General features: G+C 38.0%; 1 protein-coding gene across 1 annotated transcript in view; it reads right to left on the bottom strand.

Moving 5' to 3' along the window:
- Nucleotides 1-8,308, bottom strand: part of LOC134789935 (lachesin-like) — a 139,007-nt gene extending 130,699 nt beyond the window's left edge. Inside the window, exon 1 of the mRNA XM_063760663.1 lies at nt 7,600-8,308. Within this exon, the coding sequence (XP_063616733.1) occupies nt 7,600-7,750 (151 nt within the window). The 5' untranslated portion in view covers nt 7,751-8,308. The remainder of the gene's footprint in view (nt 1-7,599) is intronic.
- Nucleotides 8,309-18,929: the final 10,621 nt, after the last annotated feature.

Raw genomic sequence — 18,929 nt, 5'->3', positions numbered from 1 at the left:
ATACCCGCTAGTCGGGCAAGAGCTATAAACCTACACGCGACGCCGAAGTGCCCGACAGGCGGGCAAGCATTGCATCTTCACTACCTCAGGGCTGCCACCGTCACTAACAGAAAAAATTGTAAGTCTTCTGATTATTATGTGGTCGAAAAGTTGGTACAGTTGATTATTATATTTTATAACTTCACTTTGTATTTTTATTTACTTTACCTAATGCGATTACAAAATAAAAATTCTTATTAGTTGGTTATATGGTGTATCAATAGGAGTTAGAATTAGGAGAAGAACAAAACGGGGAGCCTAAACAGATGAGACAGCAGATTTAATTTTATCCACGTACTTATACGAAAGTTACTTTGCACAGCCCTGAGCGTCCGCCGCTTGCCCGACTAGCGGGTTCGCGGCGTGCGGCATTGAGTTGCACGTCGTTGCCCGACTAGCGAGTACTGTCGGTTTCTGGGGTATTGTTTGAAATTTTGCCTGGTTGCGAAAGTGTTAACTAAAAACTTATGTTGACCTTCTACAATGCTAAAACGTGGCTTTGTATGTGTGAGTGAGGCTTGAGCTTCGGCACATCTCTCCTGCCAGCCGTTGTGGCTTGGTGCGTGAAAACGTTTTTCCGCGGTTGCATAGTAAATAAATTATGATTTTTTTATCGAGTTATGGTGCGAAATTTTAGACTTTATCGGATGAACATTATAATGAACGCTAAGTACGTTTATTCAGTAATAAAGTTAACTTATTATTTTAAAGTAATACTTAATAGTATATTTATAAAAAAATATTTTTAATATATTTGACCATTGGGGTACTTTGGTACAATAAAGTTTGGGGCAGCTTTGAACATATCAAAGTTCCCCTCTGGTGTATCTAAGTGCCCCTGCCAGTTTTTATGTTAAGAAAAAAATTACAATTATTTTTTCAGTGAATACATGTATAAGGCGAACGTACAAGAAGAAAGAAAATTGACAAAGAAAAGTTAAAACAACTCAAGTAGCATTTTGTCAAAAACTGACACTGATTTCATTAAAAGCTTTTTTTTTTGTTGTTTTAGTGCACCTGCTTAATAACTGTAGTATGTTCTAATAGCACCGCACTTAATAGACGTTTTATAATGTTTAAAAAGTTTACTAGTGGTCAGCTAACTGAGTTGATCTGTAACGTGTGCTCTGCGGGGCAGTTTGTAACACTTACGGGGCACTTTGATTCACGTGCCAAAGTACCCCAAAATGATGTATCAAAGTGTCCCATGTAATATATCAAAGTGCCCTGCAAGTGGGGCACAATTGAACAAATCCCATTTTTTGTTAAAATCCATATATCTCTTTTACTGGCCATAAATTTAACAAAAATAGATATACTTTGTGTACCTTAGTAAATTTGTCATCTACTAAGTACAAAAAGAATGTATTTTGAGTTAATTTTGCGGCCTAAAAACAATTTCAAAAAAAGGTGTACCAAGCTGCCCCGCTTCCCCCTAATTGTTGGATTTATCGATTTTGCTCGCTCAGTACAAATTGCGGATCGGTCGAGCGACAAATCCGACTTCTCATCTCCCAGAATACAATAACATACTTCAACAAAAATGTGTTAGTGTGCGTGTTGTGACACTTGTCACTCGTCCGTACACAAAAAGAGATCGAGGTTTGCAAGATTTGTCTTTGACGTGTGTCATTTTCTATGTATTTGTGTCGTCATTACAGATTGGATTTTGTATGTAAGTGTGTGAGAAGTGCGACTGTGTGCACCTTTCCCCCCGCGAAAAATGGCAGAAAGATTTGTACGGTGAGATATCGCTTGGGCCCCTCCCTTCCGATGTGTCGGAAGCCGGAGTTGCTCGAAGCATTCTTAATAATTAAATAATGAAAATAAACTATTTTAAGTACCTACCTATTTTATTCTACAGTTAAAATAATGAACTCAAAAAATGCACAGATTATCACCGCAAAATAAATAACTTTACTTTCAACAATCTTTACTATGGTAGACAAATAGTAGTATCCGCAATTCGGACCGTATCTTGCAGTTTCTTTTTTACAAAAAAAAGTTGTCGATCAAATAGTGTTTGCATATTATTTTACTGAAACTTATTTCGTTATGTTTTTGTGTTTGATTGCGGTAGGAAGAAGGATTTACCTACATTTTTCAGGTTCGGGTTGTCTAATATGTTCTTACTTCTGAGGTGAAAAGTTGTATGAACAACACGAGATCAAAGTTATTTACATCTCGTGCGCTTTTGAGTCCCTTACTACGTTCAAGATTCTAAATTAGATTCACGAGCGTAGCGAGCGATTATAGAATATTTCGCTTGCACGGGACTCAAAATAAGCACTCGAAGAAATATCAGTGATCTACTAATCGGCCGGATACCTGATAGTAACTTTGCTTGATTTTGGAGTAAACAAATTGGATTTAAGAAACAAGTCACGGTCATAATCGTACTCATTTATTATTTTAAATAGTATTTTATACAATCGTGATATAATAGAGAGTTTTTCAGTCGAGTACCGTGTTTAGGCAACAAAGCTTGCTGAGTTGCCTAAGTAAGGTACGAGATTGAAAAGCTTGATTATATCACTATTGTATACAATACTTTTTCCACGAGTCAACAAAAATAATACTTTAAACTAGTAGAATCATACTAAACAAACCAAACCAAAAGTATACAGGTAAGATATGCGAGCAGCCGCGATACCTTCATACCACCGTAGCCTATGGAGACTAACAAGCAACACTAAGTGGTTTTCGTAGTTTATGGATGTTGCTATATTAAGGGTATCACATGCGCGTTTCTGACTTATGAACCAATTGTTTCTACTATACAACCTAAAATAAATAATTAAATAATTTGAGCTATGGTTTTGTTTCGTCCTCTTGATCGTGGCGAGCTGTGATTGGTCAATTTCATTATAGTTGACTAAACTGTATCGAAATGAATATTATAGTTGAGTTGGGAGCTCATACATTAAAAATATCCAATTGCAGTTTGGTATAAGAAATCTTAATTCAAGAATTTCAGTCGACGAGTAGAAAAACAATGTATACATTCCACTTACTTCCACGCGCACTCATTTTGAAGTTTTCGAACCTAGAAATGAGTCCGCGCGAACGTTCACTACGAAATAGGTCAAAAGTGTCAAAACCTGCACAATGGCCACCTGAAAAACCGAAATATAGGTATAGTTCCGCCGGCCGAATATTCGGCGGCCGGATACCGAATATTCGGCCGATGGTCAGGCCGAACATCGGGTATCCGGTATCCGGCCAAACAACTATCCGTTGCATGTCTACAAATTAGATCCAAAAAAGCGTTTTGAGGAATTAATTCCCAGCAAGCCGGAAATCATTTTAATACCTTCATTTGGTCCTAAATGCATATAATCCGTGTTTTCTCCATCCCAGGAGGTGTGGATAAATTTTGGGAGCTTTGGGAGATACATTTTTATCTTGGATTGACTCGATGTAGAAGGAACCCACCATCAAAGTTACCATTAGACTGGTATATAGAGACTGGTGAAAAAAAAATCGTATTTTACCACGATTATACAAAAAAAAATCAAAGTGGCGGCCATTTTTTACAATCTTTGACTACGAATTCATATAAAGGTATTTTTCGGATCCTCAGATGTCAATTTTTAGGGTTCCGTACCCAAAGGGTAAAACGGGACCCTATTACTAAGACTTCGCTGTCCGTCCGTCCGTCCGTCCGTCCGTCCGTCCGTCCGTCCGTCCGTCTGTCTGTCACCCGGCTGTATCTCACGAACCGTTTCTCAGTTGAAATTTTCACAGATGATGTATTTCTGTTGCCGCTATAACAACAAATACTAAAAACAGAATAAAATAAAGATTTAAATGGGACTCCCATACAACAAACGTGATTTTTGACCAAAGTTAAGCAACGTCGGGAGTGGTCAGTACTTGGATGGGTGACCGTTTTTTTTGCTCTTTTTTTCGTTTTTTTTTTTGCATTATGGTACGGAACCCTTCGTGCGCGAGTCCGACTCGCACTTGCCCGGTTTTTATCATAATCAGAGCAAATTTTCCGTCAGTCGTACCGTTTTTGAACTACAAGCAAAAAGCTGAAAAAGAGCAAACATTTTTCCACAACTCCTGGAATGGAGCAAACTCGGATTACACTAATTTTAGAACCAAATGAAGGTATTAAGACGAATTGCAGCTTCATGTCAGCCATAAGACGTCCACTGCTGAACATAGGCCACCCCTTTGGGGGGTGTATGCCATAATCGCCACGCTTGGCAGGCGGGTTGGCGATCGCAGTCGAGTACACCGAATTTGAGGGACGCTGCTGCCCGTCCACCGGTGGTCTTGGACGTAGTTTAAGGACATACCCGGGTCCCGGAATTGCAGCTTGCTGGGCATTAATTCTTGGAAAAAATCTAATGTGATTGGCCTAGAAACTTTTTTCCAAATTTAAGGATGTTTTATCTTTTTCATAATATTTATGTATACCTAGTCTGTTCGGAAAGACAAGCGTCGTAGAATGTATTGGGGCCCATACATTTCACGACTCTTCTCTTTCTGCACAGACAAAATAAGAGTATATTATAAAGGTCATTTGAGCTTCACGTGTCAGCATTAATCCGATTTTTACGGTTTACTTATGCGTCTGTTCGTCATATCCTCTGAGGAGTCGACGTACTTATCTAAAATTAAGACTGCCCCAATCAGAGCGCAGATCGTGCACCACTCATTTACCTACCTATGAATTATTAATGTCTTAATGTAACAACTACAACCTATGTAAGTAATAATATCTATTCAAGTAACTTATCATCACTATTTAAAGAGTCCAATTTTAATTGAGGTTTTAATTTTTTTTTGAAACGACCTTGACGATCGCTGACGCTGAGCAATGAGCGCGAAAAGCAATTATAGTCTTGTCATTACCATTGAGGCATTTGAGGCCAAACAAATTAGATTTAAAAAAAGGAGTTTTGAGGAATTAATTCCCAACAAGCTATAAATCATTTTAATACCTTCATTAGGTCCTAAATTCCTATAATCCGAGTTTACTCCATCCCAGGAGTTGTGGATGATTTTGGGAGCCTTGGGAGATACATTTTACCTTGGATTGACAAAACCACTCGATGTAGAAGGAACCCACCGTCAAAATCAATGTTACTACCAGCAAGGTTGTTGTGGATCAGACACTGGTAAAAAAATCGGTTTTTGACACGATTTTATAAAAAAAAAGAAATTCAAAGTGGTGGCCGTTTTTTACAATCTTTGACTACGAACCATATTAAGGTATCTTTCGGATCCTCAGATATCGGACGTACCGTTTTTGAACTACAAGCAAAAAACTGAAAAAGAGGAAAAAAATTTCCATAACTCCTGGAATGGAGCAAACTCGGATTACGCTAATTTAGAACCAAATGAAGGTTTTAATTAAGACGATTTCCAGCTTGCTGGGAATTAATTACAGGAATAAGTCTAATTTGATTGGCCTAATTAGTTACTATTCGTCTGGTTAAGTTGGTTAGGTTAGATTTAAGAACTTAGGTAAGAATTCGTTTTAGGTTTTTTTCTGGTTGGGGACTGAAAATCAGCGGTCTCGCTGAGTCTCATCCATTTTACTGCACAAATATTTGTAAATTCTACCTGTTTTTTTAATGTACTTGCAATTCGTTGTATTTTTTTTTTGTGTCGGTAAATAAATATCAATTTTTTTTTCCGATTAGGCTCATAAGTGCGAGTGCCGAGATATGAGAATGACGTCAATGACAAGCGTTGCATCAGAATCGGCCTCCCAGTTACTTAAACACCTATTTCATATTGGTAGAAAACTGTGAATTGCAAAGTTACCTGACCGCGCCACCCTACAGAATCATTCAATCAAATTAAATGAAGTGGATTTTAGAACTTCTCCCAACCCCATGCTGCATGGATTTACTAGCAATCTCGTTATGATTTATGGAAAATGAAATACAAGCAAAGTATGTGTCGGACTCGAGCTCCGAGTGTTCCGTAGTGCTTATAAAAATATTTGAAACAATTTGTAAAATGTCGTTTCTTAAGAGCGATTTACGTTTGACTGGCTTTTGTTAGTTCTTGTTATAAACGTTTTTCTACTTTTACCAAGTTTGAAACTTATAAGTACCTCTTTATTTGTTGTTTTTTTTTTAATTCTACTCCCCACTTATTAGTCTTATTACAGACTAGCGACCTGCCCTGGCTTCGCACGGGTTACACAAAACCTTAACAAATTATACAACTAAACCTACCTCAAGAATCACTCTATTGATAGGTGAAAACCACACGAAAATTTATTCAGTAGTTTTTGAGTTTATCGCAAACAAACAGACAGACGCGGCGGGGACTTTGTTTTATAAGGTGTAGTGATAGTTTTGCCGACAATTTAGAATATTTATTTTAGACATTCGTAAGATAAAACAAAACGGACTTAATTTGCAATTACAGTCCTCAATATTTAAGTTCCTACTAATTAAGGCGTAAATATGTGTTAAACTGTTAAAATATTAATCTTAATTATAGGTATACTATAGCAAAAGCAACGACAAATAAAATGCTCATCAGTTTTTGTACTCTACTTATAATAAGTATTGATTAAATAGATACACGTGTAAAAAATAACAATATACCTATGTAGTGATCAATGTTTCTCTATTGAGTAAAAAAATAAACATTTCATACAGCAAAATGATGAAATATAAAAATAATTCACCATTTTTCCAGTGAGTAAGACTGAGCGATCTCAGATTACGTACATAAGAGGTGTTGTTCTATTCCGTCTCCGCCCACCGAGATTAATAAAACAATTGGAAGATAACTCAGTATTGGATAAATAATCAAACGTATATATTTACTACTAAGGTTAGGTACCGTTAGTTTTAAGTCGTCACCTAGTCTAGTTGAAATGACTAATATATACTCTACACCCGTATAGAAAATCAAATATTAAACCCTAAAACCCAGGTGCTAATCTAGATTGCACTTACTTACTTGATAATTTTATTATAAGCTAGAATAAAGTTTTAAATATCCTATAATAAAATTATCTTACTTCGCCCAAGGTTTTTCATGTCAAACAACATAAGCAAAAAGCAGCAAAAATAACCCTGCCTAAGATACGTTATTTATTACTTACTTTAATACATTGCTTACATTAATAACTAGTATAATTTGGTCGTAGAACGAAGACTTGGCGTTTGTCCATTGATCTTCTTGTGGACCCCTCTCTTTATTTAACAACACGGCTTGAATTACAATTAGGCCATCTCCAGCTGCCTAACTAAATTACAACTCGATAGCAGACAAGTTCTTATTAAAACTGCTACATTTAATTTGATCTAATACTTAGACTTTCATACTACCTATACCTACTGTAAATGTCTATAAATAACCTACCTCCTTCCCTTAATATGTATCTTCTTATAATGTTTTATATGTACTTACAAAATTATTGTCCAATAATTTTTATCCTTCTGCGGTCATGAGCCTACACGCACGTCCGTATTTACATAATTATAATTTTTGTTCCAATCTTATAACTCTGTTTTTTTTTTACTTGGTTCAAAAGTTTGAAAACAACAATCACCTTAACTGGTGTAGTAAAGTTACCTGAATTAGTCAGTGTGTTGTCTCCAAGGCCCGTTGAAGTGTCGACATCCGCATGAGCGCTCGCGGCGGCGGCGAGCAGCGCGCATGCCCAGGCGCACCAGCTCACCAGCGGCCGCGGCACCGTGCGGACCTGCTTGCGATGCCAACCCATTTCACATCACCAAAGAGCCAGGTAGATCACTAATACTAATTTCAAAAGTTAAAGTCCGCGTAAAAAGTTTTGAAACTTTTTAAAACAACAATAACTTTTATAACTATAATTTACAGAGAGTCTACTTCATGAGTTAATGTCTATAATTAGTTTTAGAGAAGTTTTAGTATAGTTTTAGTACAGTGAGCGCACGGTCTCTGCGGACTGTGCGGAGCGTCTGGTCCGCGCTGCGATGCGATGGGGTCGCGACAGCACTGTCGGCGACACATCGCGGCCGCGACCGGCTCCTCCGGAGTCCGAACATCGCTCCAGACAGCGAGGAGGGCCGGTGCGCGCGCACCTTCCGCTCCGACCAATCGCGCCACGGGGGAGGGACCGCGCGTAAGACGCACGGAAGTATATGCGAAGGCCTATGTACAGACAGACGATAGCGGACAGGTGGTTTCGCGGCCGTAATTAGGCTCCTGATAACTTATTGCGACGTAAATATATCTACCGCAGCAATTAAGATAGCACCCAAAACGCGCCTACGAATTTACGAGTGCGGGTAAAGTATCAAACTTAACCTTTTATGTAGCTTCTCTAAACAATGGTAAAAAAACTCGTACAGTACACGATGTGTTTACAAAAATATGTATACCTAAGTACCTACATGTGTTTTTACGAAACTCTCTATTTATTTATGCAAACCACTTTTAATACCTTAAAATTTTAGATAAATTCTGTTCAAATCAGATAATCAATACAAATTTCTTTTTTTTTAGTTTCTATACTTATTATGGGTTTCCCGGTATGTAATGAATATACTTCGTAGGTACGAGAAGACTATGTATCGAAACCTATAACATAATAAATTACTTTCTCCTATAACATATTAGGATTCGGGATAACTAGGGAAACTTCTTGTCAACGAGGAGCAAACATCTTTTATACAATGGAATAAAAGCGCTCGTCGTAGTTCCTTGCGTAAAGTTCACATTTCCGTTACATTCCTAGTCCTTGTACTTGCCTATATTAACCACATTATTAGCTTCTGTATGACTCATTTCAAATTTAATATTGTGTAGTACTTGATTCAGTATTAAATACTTAATTACAATGATTTATCACAAGGTTTATTTGCTTGTTATGCAGAGTTTAGAGAACGCAACTTCTCACAAAAATTCCAACCAAATAAATCAAGATTAATGGCCTTTAGAATAGAATAGAATAGAATAGAATCCTTTATTGCGAACCATGGTACATAATAAAGTTGTTACAATAAAAAAATTTAGAACACATGGCACCCTGGTAGGGCATTGCAAATTAATCTTATGTCTAGTTATTTATGGAACATTTTTTTTTTAACTGAATAGTGTTACGTAACTGTAACAATAAATAATACTGTTACATAAGATAAATAAATATCCTAAATAATAACAACTTTACAAACGTCACCGCGATTTTCGATACAATTCGTTGCTCCTACTTAGCCGGCAATTTCATTCGTTGCCATGACATAATTTGTTGCAACGTTTATTTAGGTTAGCCTAACTGAAAATATAAGTAGCATGTTATTTCAAATTCAAACAAATTTTTGCTCATAATATTAAAATGAATACAGACCAATTTATTTTTATACATATATGTGCAATAAATAAGAAATATACCTAGTTACTACCTATGCCTTAAATTATCTACAATAGTTATAAACTGAAATACCTGAATGTCATATACTAAAAAAACCGGGCAAGTGCGAGTCGGACTCGCACACGAAGGGTTCCGTTCCGTACTATTATCTATAAAAACGGCCACCCATCCAAGTACTGACCCCGCCCGACGTTGCTTAACTTCCGTCAAAAATCACGTTTGTTGTATGGGAGCCCCACTTAAATCTTTATTTTATTCTGTTTTTAGTATTTGTTGTTATAGCGGCAACAGAAATACATCATCTGTGAAAATTTCAGCTGTCTAGCTATCACAGATCACGAGATACAGCCTGGTGACAGACGGACGGACGGACGGACGGACGGACGGACAGCGGAGTCTTAGTAATAGGGTCCCGTTTTACCCTTTGGGTACGGAATCCTAAAAAGTGACCAAGGCCTCCAGTGCCCAAGGCAGAAAACGAACCAAAGTCCTCTGCTATCGCGACGCGGCAGGTGCCAGAGCCATTCGGTCTGGGTCACGTCACGGCAGTATAGGTCGAATTTTTCCAAGTAGGTATAAGTATTCATTTCTTACTGAAAGACTTATGTTATGGCGCCCCCTGGCCATTCCTAAAGGCCCCAGTACACAGTGGTGATGGATGGGCCATGCCACGCCCTGACCATTGTGTACAGGGGGCTATGGTACGCAATGGCGGACGACTGCCGTCAGTTGTCAGCCGTGGTGAGCAATCGGGGAGTTGTCGGTTTTTTGGCATACTTCAAAGGAATCGTGGCGTACCGTGGCCTGTGGTGTTCACACAGTCGCCATTGTTTGTTTAGTTTTTTGAATTTTTGACCGCTTGATTAAATGTTGATAGCCCAAAATGTCATTATTGTGGAGCTATGAAGAGACTTAATCAGTATATTATAGATTTATATTAATCAGAGCCTGTGAACACCTACGTGATATAGGCCTACTGTTGCGCATTGCAAAGCATGTCTTGGCATGGACCATCCTTGACCACTGTGTACTGGAGCCATAGGTATAACAGTATAGTCCTTCTAATTCTAACCGATTCAACTCAGGTGAGGCTAGCGAGTAATAGTAATAAATAGAATAGTTGTCTTCAAATATGTTGCTAGGACTTACAGACCTTACAGTGGGACTTACACTAGGAGTTTTCGGTTGTATCTTTTTTTTTTATGTTTGTTACTCCATATCTCCGTCATTACTGGACCGATTTTGAAAATTCTTTTTTTGATTGTATGAATAGGTATGCATACAGATTGGTCCCGTTTTTGTCAAAACCCAGTTCTGATGATGGGATCCATGAGGAATCGAGGGAACGCCTCAAATCTTAAAGGCATACATATAGTGATTTTGGGGTTTTTATCAACGAATTAAGCATATACATCCAAAAAAGTGACATATGATGAAGTGGAACTGCTGATGATGATCAGAACGGAACTCTTCAACGACGCATAGTTCACGTTTGGCGATTTGTCGTCTTCGTTATGTTTGTTAAGCAAGTTAAGTTTTTAAGCCACATTTTTGTCAAGCTCGAGTTCTGATGATGGGATCCATGAGGAATCGAGGGAACTCCTCAAATCTTAAAGGCATGCGTATAGAGATTTTTGTATTTACATCGGAAAATCAAGCATTTTCATTAAAAATTGACGCATTTGATGAAGTGGAACTGCTGATGATGACCAGAACAGAACTCTTCAACGACGCATAGTTCACGTTTGGCGATTTTTCCTCTTCGTTATGTTTGTTAAGCAAGTTAAGTTTTTAAGCCACATTTTTGTCAAGCTCGAGTTCTAATGATGGGAACTCCTCCATTATCAAAGGCATACGTATAGATTTTTTTGTATTTTCATCATAAAATCAAGCATTTACATTAAAAACTGTCGCATTTGATGAAGTGGAACTGCTGATGATGACCAGAACAGAACTCTTCAACGACGTTTGGTGGACTGCGACCCGGACTCGGACCCAGAACCGGACTCATACCCGGATCCGGTTCGGACCTGAACCCTGACCTGGACTTGGACCCGGATTCGAACCCGGACTCCGACCCGGACTCTCTCTCTCGCGTGCACGGGTTTGAGGTATTCACAGGGGTCGTAACGTTGTGTTGCTTATGGTGGTGATCTATTGGTGAAATAACAGCTCACATTGCGGTAGATCAGGCTTCAGCTACACAGTGCCAATTTATGTGGTAGAGAGCTTGATGTTATAGGATGTCGAATTAGTTTACATGAATGTTTTGTCGAACTTGAACTTATAAGTCATGGTCCCGAAAGTTTAGTATTTTCATTTAGGCTAGAATTCCTCTCGAAGCTTCTTTTCATATCAAGTGATTTCCAACGCTGAAGAAATTCGAAAAGAGGTGGCTGGTCACCTACCATACACTCGAATACGAATCACATGCAAACTCGTTATGATTGAAACTAATTTTGGCTTTAAAATTTAACATTAATGATTTAGTCCAAGTTGAAGGTACAATATTGAAAAAGTGTATTTAACTAGTAGTGGGAAATCAGTTGACAAGTAAGGTTCTTATAAGGTTCTGAATGATCGATACGATGAGGTTAAAGCGGTCAATTCTCGTGGAGGTTAAAAAAATCGTATTGGAGGTATTATAGCCGCAGATAAAATAAAACCGTTTAGATTTCGAGAGAACTGACTTAAAAAAAAAATATAAGGACGATTATGAATCCCAAATTCAGTGGTATTATTTCAACAAATAAATTTTTAAAAAAAGCTTGCGATTTTAATTATCCAGTTGGCTTGACCATTTAAATTTCTAAATAGAACGTTAGAACATATAAAAGATTGTTGTAATCCTAATTTAGATGTGATCATAAAATAATCTTAATCTATATCAGTGATCTCTGATCTAATAAAATTGTTTAGTCAACTAGGTATTATTTTTGTTGTTTTCTGATATAAGTGATTAAAAAAAAAGAGATTGTTGTTTTATAAATAATATTGCCATACCTTAAGAGATTTTATTATTTAATCATTCATCAAAGCAAAATAATAATAAAACAAGTCATACCTGAAGGTCATGTCACTCATGTCCACCATAAGGTTAGTAAAATCTTATAATTTAAGTAAAAAAAATATATATAATAATAATTTATTAATTTAGTAAACGTCGGATTTTTACCAATTCTGACTTCAAGGTTCGGAGTTATTTGATTCAATAGAGGCTTTGGTCTCAGAATGGAATTACATTGTTTACTTACTAGCTCGTATTCATTCTATAGGCTCAGGAAGTCAGGATCATCAGATAGATGGAACCTATAGTCAGATTGTTGAGAACAACACAAATTATTTTCTGTCTAGCTCTCGTAGGCTCAGAATCATCAGATAGATGGAGCCTATAGTCAGATTGTTGAGAACAACACAAAGTATTTTCTGTCTAGATCTCGTAGGCTCGGAATCATCAGATAGATGGAGCCTATGACCAGAGAGGTTAAGACCAGACAGGTTTGAGATCATAGACTAGATTTTAAAAGTCCGCCTCGTGAGCGAAGTCAGTTAGACAACGGTCATGGCCAGAAAGGCTAAGATCAGTCAGATTTGAGGCGGGCTGGATGCTCTTTCATGTATTACGTTCCTCTAACCTTCACTATAGGTATTGTATGAATTTCAGGTAATCCGGGGACGTATTACCAGCAGGATGGTCGACTGTAAAGGAAGGTGAACTGCTGAGACTGTCGCCCCACCAGCGGGGCTCCCCTTCCCCTTGCGCCGCGCCCCGCAGTCGCCGCAGCGCAAGAGTCACCTCGTCCATTTGCCCGTGGCCCGCCTCACAGCACGCACATACTGTCGTCTGAGCCTTTGAGATTACGTCAATCAAAAATACACAATTTTAGTTCAAGTTTTGTCTCATTTCTGAACCCCTCTTAACAGTAGGTATAAAGTATGATGATGCCAATCTTACTAGCCCCTCCCGCTCAAACCCCCGTACACCGCACCGCATGCGCCGTTAAGTGGGTTAGGTTAGGTTTGAACTGCGATCCTCACAGAACCAAACAAGGGTTAGGTTAGGTGAGAACTGCGAGCCTTACAGAAACGAAATGCTATTTGAAAAGTGGTTTTGATTAGGTTCGAACTGCTATCCTCTCAGAACCGAACTGCTATCAGAGGAGTGGATTGGGTTAGGCTAGAACTACGACCCTTACAGAAGCGAAATGCTAGTAGAAAAGTGGGTGGTTTTACCTCCTTTTTCACCGGCCCCCATAGAAGTCGGTTTTTTTTCTTAAAAATTATTGTGCGCCGTTTGTTACTTCCCGCTGATTCTTCATATATTTTAAATTCTAATTAATTACAAAACAATAATCACGATACGCATTTTGAAATTATTCCACTAGAGTTGCAAGCGGCTATAGGCTGCGGTGGCTGCATAGCAGCAGGTGGTGGTCCATATGTTTTTCCACGAATGTTTGCTACCGTCGGGGTATAAAAATGATGATACCGGGAAATCATCGTAAGGGAGCCACATCAACCGTGAGTATGCTGTCGGAAACTATATCCAAAATTGCGAAATTTCCGCATGGTAAAATTGTGGAAGCTTTCCATATTTGTGCATGGGAATCGAATTTTTGCATTTCCAAAATAAAAGTTTCCTTTGTTTCCGGTGAAACTTTCCTAAAATTTCTGAGAATTTATCAAACTTTTTTGAAACTTTCCGCAACTTGCACATCTGTAACCGTGATGCTTTTTGTAGCATGGAAAGGAGAAGCGCAGGAACGGTAGAAATACCCCTTTTCCCTTTGTCATACCTTAATTCGTCGATAGGTCTAGTTGCCACACGGGGCCCACGTTACCTTCCCTAGTTAAAGTATCCGAAAATATGGAAATAAACCTCCGTAATATAAGATAGATAGAATAGACATATACATGATAAGAAACTGTACATTGTAGATTAGTTATTATTGTGCTGTACATTATGCTGACTGTTGTATGAATTCATGACTTATTTTGTAAATGTATTAACAATAGTATTTGATAGACAGATAGATAGAATACTCTTTATTGGGACACCTCAGTAAAAAGATACAAAAGAAAAGAACAAAGAATAAGTAATATTTAGTTTCACTAGCTGTGTAATTTTTTTTATGAAGCTGAGACAGTTGCCACTGCGGGCTGATAAGCCGGTAAGCGGCAACGTCGGAGGGCCGATTGTTGGTCCCCCTACGAGTCAGAGAGAGAATCGACGAGTGAGATGTGGAGGAAAATGGTCTGGATGAAGGGCTACAGAGCCCCCCTAGACAGTTCATTAACCCAGTACTAGCTGAAGAACTACTATGTTCGCTGTCTCCAGATTACGCCGTCCCACCTTCACCCTTGATTTTGGATTATGAGTCTCCCATTGACATTGATATATCTATACAGGAGTTAAATAAGTGCATTAAACTCAAGGATACCTCCCCTGGGTGCGATGACATTTCATACTCTATGATTAGACATCTTCCAGAAAATGGAAAAAGTTATTGCTGAGTCTATACAATAACTTTGTCCCTAATCAATGGAAAGATCTGTTTAGCCCTATGGTTGACTGGTAGAGAATGCCTTTAGGCATTAAGTCCGCCATTTGTACATTTTATTTGTATTATGTGCAATAAAGTTTAAATAAATAAATAAAGATATTAGTATTATTCATATCCCAAAACCGGGCAGAGATCAGAGTCAAGTATCATCATTATGACCTATTTCATTAACCTTTTGGACGCCAATGACCGATACGAGTATATCCGCACCGGCGGTTCAACGCCAAAGACTGATTAATTGGTCACAGACTACAGAGCAACATAGACCTACGTGAATATGCATAAAGATCAATTTCAGTTTTGACACTTCGGTGACGTGGCGTCCGCGTGACAGCTTTTGTGTTTGACACGGCGTCGAAAAGGTTGTCGTGTGTATGCAAAATCTTCCACGCAATTATCAACCATAGAATCGAGTGGCTTCTATAGTTCGTTTTTTATAGCATTAGAAAGAAGGTAAGCGATCTTGACATGTCTTTTAATTGAAAAACGCTTTTTAAAATTCAAAAACGATTACTGATGAAAGCAGAAGAATATAAATGATCGTATTAGATTCATAATTGTTACATATTTGCCGTAACTTATTTTTAAAATGTGTTTTTCAATTAAAAGACACATCAAGATTGTTTACCTAATTTCTAATGCTAAAAAAAACGAACTATAGTACGTAATAAGGAGTTCTCCGAAAATACTATGGTTTAGGAAATGTAAATCATGCTTAGATAATTTCAGCATCCGGGTTACTAGGATTCAAATTGGCTTCGCGAAAGGATTATCAACTTTAGACTGCTTTTTAGATATTGACAGTGCTTACAATAATATTGATAATGCAGTGCTAATTTCAACCCTGGACTCACTAAAAGTAGGACGTAGAGTATGCAACTACCTTTGGAATTTTTCGAAGCATAGAATCCTCAAAATACAATTAGATGATTTAGTTATAGAAAGATCGACAGGTCGCGGTTTAGCCCAGGGGGACCCGCTATCTCCGTTACTTTTTGACATAGCCACTATGAAGATCTGTAAAATCCTTGAGAAGGAAATATTCATTTCACAATATGCTGATGATTACGTTTTATATTGCCATTGTAAAAGCCCTGCTGAGGGAGAAGTAAGAATCCAGCAGGTTTTAGATAATATACAGACTTTATTTTTAGACATACCTAGGTCTAGAGATTTCTCAGAGTAAAAGTAAAGTTTGTCTGTTTAAAAGGGGGTTCAAAAAAGATAACATCTCTATTAAAATGGTGCAACTAATTTAGCTAGATTAGACACACCGCAAAACACTTGCTTACGAATAATAGGAGGGTTTATAAAAAGTAAGCCTATCCATATAATGGAATCAGAACTGACCTTACCTCCGCTATCAATTCGGAGACAGTATATTGCAGGTAAAATGTTGTGAAAAATCTAAATCTTTAAGTACAAATTCCCTACCTGGAGTTCTGACGGATTTGAAAAACTCTTTTGATAACCTTTACCGGCTTTACCTACTGGCGTAACAAAACCAAACCGTTACTTGAACTTGCTCCGGTATACTATATAGTTCGTTTTTTAGGGTTCCGTACCCAAAAGGTAAAACGGGACCCTATTACTAAGACTTCGCTGTCCGTCCGTCCGTCCGTCCGTCCGTCTGTCTGTCACTAGGCTGTATCTCACGAACCGTGATAGCTAGACAGTTGAAATTTTCACAGATGATGTATTTCTGTTGCCGCTATAACAACAAATACTAAAAACAGAATAAAATAAAGATTTAAATGGGGCTCCCATACAACAAACGTGATTTTTGACCAAAGTTAAGTAACGTCGGGCGTGGTCAGTACTTGGATGGGTGACTGGTTTTTTTTTGCATTTTATTTTCGTTTTTTTTTTCATTATGGTACGGAACCCTTCGTGCGCGAGTCCGACTCGCACTTGCCCGGTTTTTTAGCATTAGAAAGAACTTGGCAGAAGGTAAGCGATCTTGACATGTCTTTTAATTGTAAAACGCTTTTTAAAAATCAATAACTATTACTTATGAAAGCAGAAGAACATAAATGATCGTATTAGATTCATCATTGTTACATATTTGCCGTAACTTATTTTTAAAATGTGTTTTTAATTAAAAGACACATCAAGATTGTTTACCTTTTATTTCTAATGCTAAAAAAAACCGGGCAAGTGCGAGTCGGACTCGCGCACGAAGGGTTCCGCACCACAATGCAAAAATAAAATCGGCAAAAAAAAAAACGGTCACCCATCCAAGTACTGACCCCGCCCGACGTTGCTTAACTTCGGTCAAAAATCACGTTTGTTGTATGGGAGCCCCACTTAAATCTTTATTTTATTCTGTTTTTAGTATTTGTTGTTATAGCGGCAACAGAAATACATCATCTGTGAAAATTTCAACTGTCTAGCTATCACGGTTCGTGAGATACAGCCTGGTGACAGACAGACGGACGGACGGACGGACGGACAGCGGAGTCTTAGTAATAGGGTCCCGTTTTACCCTTTGGGTACGGAACCCTAAAAACGAACTATAATAACCAGTTAGAAATGTTTTCACTCGATACCTGGGTTACTAATATAGATTTAAGTAATTATCTAGTATTAAATGTTGATAAAATTGATAAAGCTAAACGTAAGTACGACGGTGGTCGGTTACGAAATATATGCATTCAATGCTTACAGACACCTATTATAAGATATTTACAGACGGATCTAAAATAGATATTGGTAGTGGAGCAGCATTCTTTGATTGGCAATCTGGAGAAGTAATTAAACTACACACTATACTAGTAGTTCGCCCCGAACTGAGAACTCGCGGTTCGCCAAAAAGATCAATTAAATGCAGTGCTACTTAATCCCGAGATGGGCATTTCGTAATTGATTCCTGATTCCACGATTACTAGAAATTACTTTGTAATCTGATTACCGATTCCCAGATTACTTTGTAATCTAACAATACCGAATTACTAAGTACAATTGCATTTGAGGAATCAGGAATAAATTTTTCGAATATTACAATTACTAGTAATTGGAATCAATGTCGATTCCTCATTTCAGGAATATATTACTTGATTCCTTTCAGATTACATTTCGTACTACTACTACTATCAAAAGTACATTTCGATAGTAGACATAGATGTAACCTATACCTTATTTGAAACAGGTGTGCAGATTTCGAAAATGATGACCATGACCAATAAAACGACATCCATGACGACTTTTATAACATACTGCATGGCCGCCATTTTGGAATCCAAAATGGTCATCATTTTCGAAAACTGCGCCCCCTAAAACCTATAAAACGACATCCATGACGACTTTTATGACATACTGCATGGCCGCCATTTTGGATTCCAAAATGGTCATCATTTTCGAAATCTGCGCCCCCTAAAACCTATAAAACGACAACCATGACGACTTTTATGACATTATGCGTAGCCGCCATCTTGGATTCCAAAATGGTCATCATATTCGAAATCTGCGCCCCCTAAAACCTATAAAACGACATGCAGGACGACTTTTATGACATACTGCATGGGCGCTATTTTGGATTCCAAAATGGTCATCATTTTCGAAATCGGGGCCCCCTAAAACCTATAAAACGACATCCATGACGACTTTTATGACAGAGTGCATGGCCGCCATCTTGGATTCCAAAATATTCATCATTTTCGAAATCTGCGCCCCCTAAAACCTATAAAACGACATCCATGACGACTTTTATGACATACTGCATGGCCGCCATTTTGGATTCCAAAATGGTCATCATTTTCGAAATCTGCGCCCCCTAAAACCTATTAAACGACATCCATGACGACTTTTATGACATAGTGCATGGCCGCCATTTGGAATCCAAAATGGTCATCATTTTCGAAATCTGCGCCCCCTAAAACCTATAAAACGACGACCCCATGTCGACTTTTATGACATAGTGCATGGCCGCCATTTTGGAATCCAGAATGGTCATCATTTTCGAAATCTGCGCCCCCCAAAACCTATAA

This window comes from Cydia splendana, chromosome 4 (assembly GCF_910591565.1).
Source record: "Cydia splendana chromosome 4, ilCydSple1.2, whole genome shotgun sequence".
NCBI classification, from domain to species: Eukaryota; Metazoa; Arthropoda; class Insecta; order Lepidoptera; family Tortricidae; genus Cydia; species Cydia splendana.
This window is presented reverse-complemented; position numbering and strand designations above follow the sequence as displayed.